Raw genomic sequence first — 7,754 nt, forward strand, 5'->3', positions numbered from 1 at the left:
ATCTCAGGTCCCTTTCCTCCTCTCCATTGGTATCTCACACCTGTTTTTCTGAGACGAGTCTGTTCTAAGCTTGATTTTTGTGTTTTGATAAAAATCTATTTGATTTTTTTTATAATCCTTATGAAAATCAATTGATGTGAATAGACACAAGTTGTTGTTTTGGCAAAGCAGTTCTCCCTAAAATAATGCATTCTCACGTGCTACTTTCACCAAAACATGCATTTTTATGCACCGTTTACCTGGATATAATTGAATTCTGTACACATTGCTTGGCTGGAGACTTGTATTGCAAAATTGGTAAAAGTGCACATTTCAAATATTGCAGGAGGGCTATGTTTTGCTTCATGTAATAATAATAATAATAATAATAATAATAATAATAATAATAATACTTTATCTATACCCCATCCATCTGGCTCGGTTTCCCCAGCCACCCTGGGCAGCTATTGTTTATGTATTGTTTCAAGTAGGGATTCGGTTGGCGCTGTGGTCTAAACCATGGGTAGGCAAATTAAGGTCCGGGGGCCGGATTTGGCCCAATTGCCTTCTAAATCCGGCCCGCAGATGGTCTGGGAATCAGCGTGTTTTTACATGAGTAGAATGTGTGCTTTTATTTAAAATGCATCTCTGGGTTATTTGTGGGGCATAGGAATTTGTTCATTTATTTATTTTTTCCAAAATATAGTCCGGCTCCCCACAAGGTCTGAGGGAAAGTGGACTGGCCCCCTGCTGAAAACATTTGCTGACCCCTGGTCTAAACCACCGAGCCTCTTGGGCTTGCTGATTAGAAGGTCGGCAGTTCGAATCCCTGCGACGGGGTGAGCTCCCGTTGCTCTGTCCCAGCTCCTGCCAACCTAGCAGTTTGAAAGCACACCAGTGCAAGTAGATAAATAGGTACCACTCCGGCGGGAAGGTAAACAGTGTTTCCATGCATTCTGGCTTCCGTCACGGTGTCCAGAAGCGGTTTAGTCCTGCTGGCCACATGACCCGGAAATCTGTCTGTGGACAAACGCCAGCTCCCTCGGCCTGAAAGAAAGATGAGCGCCACAACCCCATAGTCGCCTGTGACTGGGCTTAACTGTCCAAGGGTCCTTGACCTTACCTTTACCTTATGTATTGTTTCAGAAAGTGTGAATTAGGTAGGTTTGCCTTTAAATGCAAATGAAATCTAGCGTCTCCTGCAGCTCTCCCTGCCCAGCACTGAATTTTCTTCCATTTCAGCCTTCTGTGTCCTGGAGGAGCTTTGAAATTACACAACTAGGAGCTGGTTCTGGGAATGGGAATGGCTATACAAATACATGTTTGAAAGGAAAGAACACGCGAGAGGATGAGGAATAAGTAGATTCAACAGCAGGGGGGAAAAGAGCAAATGTGTTTGATTTTTATTGTTTCAATCTCTGTGCCGAAAGTAAGAAAGTTTGTTTGTTTTAGAAAAAAGAAAAGAAAAAAAAGAAAACACAAACATACAAGAGGTCAAAGAAATAAATAAATCAATAAATTAAGAAATAAATAAGCGGGAAGCATGATTCCAGAGGAATTTTTGGAGAAAGCACACGTCTTCAGAAATTCACATGTCGTCAAAAGGTCGGATGCGGTGAGCTGACGGCAGGAAAGCGGATCTTAATTCCTCCTCGACCCTAGAAGCAAAAGGTTAAAAAAGAAAAGCATTTAGAATCCTAGGATTAGAAGGGGTCCTGAGAGTCATTTAGTCCAACCCCCTGGAATGCAGGAATATATAGCTGTTATTTTACCAGCTTTATAGACCCCAGTAAGATTTATTCCTTGCCTTTTTCACTAGAGATATGTGAGCCAAGCAACCAAACTTGGGAGATCCATTACTGTTCCTAGATTGATCAGTGGGAGGAAGCAGCTGGGAAACAAATTCTGGCGAAACACCAGACTTCCAAGCTGCCAGATATTCACTCTTGAAGCGTTTGGTGCTAAGAATGGGGACTCATGGAGAGTTGCAACAGGCAGCTCTCACTAAAGAGGGAGTTGCCTGTCGCAACTCTGTACAAGTCCCTGTTCTGTGCATCGATGGGAAGGATTTGCAGGTTTAGCCGGTGGACCAAAACGAAGCATGCATCTGTTATAAGCTTGGAGGGATGTGTGCTTTCCTGTAATTCTCCCAGAAAGCGCTATTCTAGGTCAGGCAATAACAAGGGGGTGGGGTGGCGAGGGCTCACCTCTGCATCCCATCGCAGTCACTTCCCCGATCCGGTCCAGTCTCCTCCCGAAACAGCTCTTTGCTGTCTGGATTCCCCGCATGCGCTTAAGCAGGGAGCTGCGGTCGGAGAGGAACGGGGCTGAATAGGCCGGGGTCTCGACTTGCTGGCTGTTGCCATCATCCAGGAACTCGGCCAGTCCCTCCCTCTGGCTTTCAGGATCTTCTAGGTTGGGGCTGTTCTGCAGATCTTCCATCAGGGAGACTTTCTCCTCCAGCCTCTGCAGAAGGGCCTGAATGGAAAATGAATATAATGTTCCTCTTTCGTTCCTCTGCATTGCCTCCAAACCTTTCTGCTGCCTGAACCTCACCTTCCTTCCTTCCTTCCTTCCTTCCTTCCTTCCTTCCTTCCTTCCTTCCTTCCTTCCTTCCTCCCTCCCTCCCTCCCTCCCTTTCTTTCTCTCTTTCTCTCTTTCTCTCTCCCTCCCTCCCTCCCTGCCTCCTTCCTTCCTTCCTTCCTCCTCTTTCTTTCTTTCTTTCTTTCTTTCTTTCTTTCTTTCTTTCTTTCTTTCTTTCTCCCTCCCTCCCTCCCTTCCTCCCTCCCTCCCTCCCTCTCTTTCTTTCTTTCTTTCTTTCTTTCTTTCTCCTTCCTTCCTTCCTTCCTTCCTTCCTCCCTCCCTCCCTCCCTCCCTCCCTCCCTTTCTTTCTCTCTTTCTCTCTTTCTCTCTTTCTCTCTTTCTCTCTTTCTCCCTCCCTCCCTCCCTCCCTGCCTCCTCCCTCCCTCCCTTCCTTCCTCCCTCCCTCCCTCCCTCCCTCCCTTTCTTTCTTTCTTTCTTTCTTTCTTTCTTTCTTTCTCCTTCCTTCCTTCCTTCCTTCCTTCCTTCCTTCCTTCCTTCCTTCCTTCCTTCCTTCCTCAGGGGTTCAGCTAGCTCAGCGGCTCCCAAACTTTTCCAGCCTCCCCCTATCCCCTTGGTTCCATAAACTCATTCTTCGTTCCCGCTGCCCTACTCTATAAAAAGCATTATTCAGAATAGCAGTTGGCATATATAATAACCCAATAAAATTCAAAGCATGAACAATTAGTGGCACACCTGTTCAGAATCCGGTTTAGACATTTTAGTTCAATGAATTTGACACAACTGATGAATTTGATCCAGCTTTTCAAAGTCTGACAGGTGCTGTGATTCTCCAGCGGTCTGGCTTCACGCTCATGGTTGTACGCCATTGTTTGTTGAGACACATCGCAACCAACCCCCTGGCACTGCCTTGCCTATTAGCGCCCCCTAGGTAATCCCACCACTGCCCCCCCAGTGGGCACTACTGTCTACTTTGAGAACAGCTGAGAGAGGTAATTTTAGACCCTGAACACCACAGTCTTAGTTAGTTACTTTTATTATTTTGTTATGGGATGCGGGTGGCGCTGTGGTTAAACCACAGAGCCTAGGACTTGCCGATCAGAAGGTTGGCAGTTCGAATCCCCGTGATGGGGTGAGGTCCTGTTGCTCGGTCCCTGCTCCTGCCAACCTAGTAGTTCGAAAGCACGTCAAAGTGCAAGTAGATAAATAGGTACCACTCCGGCGGGAAGGTAAACGGCGTTTCTGTGCGCTGCTCTGGTTCGCCAGAAGCGGCTTAGTCATGCTGGCCACATGACCCGGAAGCTGTACGCCGGCTCCCTCGGCCAATAAAGTGAGATGAGCACCGCAACCCCAGAGTCGGCCACGACTGGACCTAATGGTCAGGGGTCCCTTTACCTTTATTATTTCGTTATTTGTTAGGTTCCCATCCCACCACCTTCTTCCTCCAAGGAGCTTGAGGTGGCATACATGGTCCTCATTTAATCCCTTCAACAACCCTGTGAGGTAGGCTAAGCTACGAGACAGGGACTGGCCTAAGGTCACCTCAGATGACCTTCATGGCCCAGTGGGGATTTGAACCCTGGTCTCCCAGGTCCTAGTCCGAGACTCTAACCATTAGGCCATGCTGCCTTTTTAATGGGAGAAGGGTCGTACTTTGGTGGTAGAGCACATGCTTTGCATGCAGAAGGTCCCAGGCTCAACCCCCCCCCCCCAGCTTGTTCCTGGCGTCTTCCTGTTCCTGGAAACTGGGCTTTTCGTTCTGCAAATACAATTCTTTCTTTTGGGCACAAGCAGAGTCCCCCAATGTGACATATTTTAGCATGTTCCTTTTCGTTGGCCTCTGCACTTTTGCACACACTTGTTGACGGAGACAAAATTGGGAGATGTGTGAGTTTCAAAGGTCTCTTCTGCTTCATTTCTGTATCCAGTTGAGAACTGTGAACCGGGTTGTTTTTTCACTAAAATGCAAAGGGGATCAAGTTTCCCCCCCGACCCTTCCTATATGTCAGGGTTATTGTGAGGGTAAAATACGGGAGATGGAGGGGACGAAAGCATAGGCCACCTTGAGGTGGAATATGAATGTAATAAAAGGTAAAGGGACCCCTGACCATTAGGTCCAGTCGTGGCCAATTCTGGGGTTGCGGCGCTCATCTCGCTTTATTGGCCGAGGGAGCCAGCATACAGCTTCCGGGTCATGTGACCAGCATGACTAAGCCGCTTCTGGCGAACCAGAGCAGCGCATGGAAACGCTGTTTACCTTCCCACTGGAGTGGTACCTATTTATCTACTTGCACTTTGACGTGCTTTCGAACTGCTAGGTGGACAGGAGCAGGGACCGAGCAACGGGAGCTCACCCCGTCTTGGGGATTCGAACCGCCAACCTTCTGATTGGCAAGCCCTAGGCTCTGTGGTTTAACCCACAGCGCCACCCGCGTCCCATATGAATGTAATAACAGGGGATAAATAAATAAAGCCCAGTTAGACACTCCGTAACATGGAAAAGCCTTGTCTCCCTGGCACAAGCCTGGAATCCTTTATGAATTTTATCATTTATTTGTTGCATTTATTTCCTAGAATTTTAGGTTCAGCTGGGAGGCGGGGGCGGATCCAAAGGTCACCCAGTGAACTGCATGGACAAGTGGGGATTTAAACCCTGGTCTCCCAGGTCCTAGCTCTGTAACCACTCTGCAACGCTGCCTGTTTTTTTACAAGTCGCTCACTGCCATCCTAACATTCTGCAGCGATGAACTGCAACCGAGGAAGGACAGATCCGCCCAGCCATAGCTAAGAATGGAAGAAGGGCATAAGACACAACCCACTATTTCGTTCCCAACAGCGACCGGTACAGTGGCTATAGCACTGGACCTGCGTTGAAATCCTCCACTCACTGGCCATGAAACTCACTGTGGTGACCATGGGCCAGTCACTGTCTCTCAGCCCAACCTACCTCACAGGGTAGGTTGTTGTGGGGGAATGAATGTATGCGACCATGTGCTCCTTAGAGGAAAAGGTAGAATATAAGTTCTAATCACAACAATAATCTTAGATCCAGTCCTCCACATCTCTGTATCAATTTGCCATTTATTTATTTTTTGAAATTTTATTTAATTTTATTAAAATGCATATTAATGGTATTGGTGTTTTTTTAAAAAAATAGACTTGTAATTTCTAACATATTCTAACACATCTCAGGTCCCTTTCCTCCTTCCCTTTGGTATGTCACACCTGTTTTTCTGGGACAAGTCTGTTTTAATTTTTGTGTTTTAATAAAAAATTTATTTGATTTTTTTAAAAGTCCTTGTGAAAAATCCGTTGGTGTGAATTTTACCTAATAGATGCAAGTGGTTGTTGTTTTTGCAAAGCAGTTCTCCCTAAAATAATGCATTCTCATGTGCACAGCAACTCAGTATTTTGTTCCCAACAGCGACCGGCCAGAGGCTGGCATCGCTTCCCTGTCAATCACCCCCAGTCTCCACTGACTCTGAGGTAGACTGCCTCTGAACATGGAAGGTTGGCCTTCCGTGAATTTCTCTCCCAGGAGGGGAGAGCCCATCCTAGAATAATAGAATCCTAGGACTGAGTCTCCCCAAACCTGCCCCTCTGGGTTCCTTAGACAAACCTAGACAGCATCTTAAAAAGCAGAGACATCACCGTGCCAACAAAGGTCCGTATAGTTAAAGCCATGGTTTTCCCAGTAGTGATGTATGGAAGTGAGAGCTGGACCATAAAGAAGGCTGATGGCCGAAGAATGGATGCTTTTGAATTCTGGTGCTGGAGGAGACTCTTGAGAGTCCCATGGACTGCAAGAAGATCAAACCTCTCCATTCTGAAGGAAATCAGCCCTGAGTGCTCACTGGAAGGACAGATCGTGAAGCTGAGGCTCCAAGACTTTGGCCACCTCATGAGAAGAGAAGACTCCCTGGAAAAGACCCTGATGTTGGGAAAGATGGAGGGCACAAGGAGAAGGGGACGACAGAGGACGAGATGGCTGGACAGTGTTCTCGAAGCTACGAATATGAGTTTGACCAAGTTGCAGGAGGCAGTGGAAGACAGGAGTGCCTGGCATGCTCTGGTCCATGGGCTCACGAAGAGTCGGACACGACTAAATGACTAAACAACACAGGACTGAGTCTCCCCAAACCTGCCCCTCTGGGTTCCTTACCTCCATGCTGGCTAGCTCCTTGGCGGGGCTGAGGCTGTCGATGGGGTGGGCCATGGGGTGCTGGAAGCAGAGGAGGAACAGCAAGACGAAAGTGACTGCGGTCGAGCCCTGGGTGTACATGCTTGGAGAAGGTGTGTTTCGCTTTCTCGCTCTGGAGACGATGTCCTTTTCGAGAGATCTCTGGCTTCGCTTCGTCCCTGCTCTGCTGTGTCCTGTGCTGCCTGCTTCTCCCCAGCCGGCCTTATATACCCTTTGAGCCGAGCTCTGCTTCCTTGGGTTATCGGTGGGACTATCTGGGGCGCATTCCAGCCCCCTCGCCGGAATGCAGCTCCTTTCAGAGAAGATTCCCTTTATTAGGTGTCACTGGGCAGCTGATCTCCTAGCATGCAGGAGTCACAAGCCGGTGATTTCATGCCGCCTGCCCTCTCGGCTGATACTGGCCTCGGAGATTACAAACCCCATCCCTCGTTGGAATTTCTTTTACCTCCCCCCCCTCAACTTTCAAACATTTCCCAGATCTGAGCAGAGAGGACCCTCAAACTATCCCCAGAAATGCACCTTGGGGAAATCGCCTTGTATAGCAAAAGCAAGAAGCTGGAGAGGACAGCGGGGTTTTTTGCAGGGTGAGAGGGAATCTGATGACACCCCAGCCCTGGACTTTCCCTCAAGGGCCATTCCTATATATGGAGTAATGAAGGTATCAGCTCATTCCTGGCTTTGCTTCCTTTCCAAGTGGCTTTGTTCCATTCAGGGCTTAATATCGGCATCGAGAAGAGTCAGACATTTGCAAGAACTCCATCTTTGAGCGCGGCGGCACTTTGGAACTCCCCGTCACTTGACGTCAGGCAGTTGCCTTTGCTGCACTCTTGGCTAAATGAAAAAAATGAAACCTAACCATTTTCATTTAGACAAACCTGCCCAGGTATTTAGGAAGTTGAAGTTAATCTGTTCTTTAGTCTTGTTTGTCAACCACTTTGCGTTTAAAAAACCCAACAACAATCAAGCAGTGTATAAATTTTACGAAATCAATCAATCAATAAAATTAAGCTTACCTGGGCATCATGACCTTTGG

At 47.6% G+C, this 7,754-nt stretch overlaps 1 protein-coding gene across 1 annotated transcript; it reads right to left on the reverse strand.

Annotated features, from left to right (window-relative positions):
* Positions 1-1,359: 1,359 nt before the first annotated feature.
* LOC128419880 (natriuretic peptides A-like) lies at positions 1,360-6,999 on the reverse strand. The gene is made up of 3 exons (XM_053401092.1): positions 6,683-6,999; positions 2,187-2,457; positions 1,360-1,637 (listed from the first exon to the last, which is right to left on the reverse strand). Exons 1-3 carry the CDS (start codon positions 6,800-6,802, stop codon positions 1,621-1,623), a joined length of 408 nt encoding a protein of 135 aa, XP_053257067.1. The 5' UTR covers positions 6,803-6,999; the 3' UTR covers positions 1,360-1,620.
* Between the last annotated feature and the right edge of the window lie 755 nt (positions 7,000-7,754).

This window comes from Podarcis raffonei, chromosome 8 (assembly GCF_027172205.1).
Source record: "Podarcis raffonei isolate rPodRaf1 chromosome 8, rPodRaf1.pri, whole genome shotgun sequence".
NCBI lineage: Eukaryota > Metazoa > Chordata > Lepidosauria > Squamata > Lacertidae > Podarcis > Podarcis raffonei.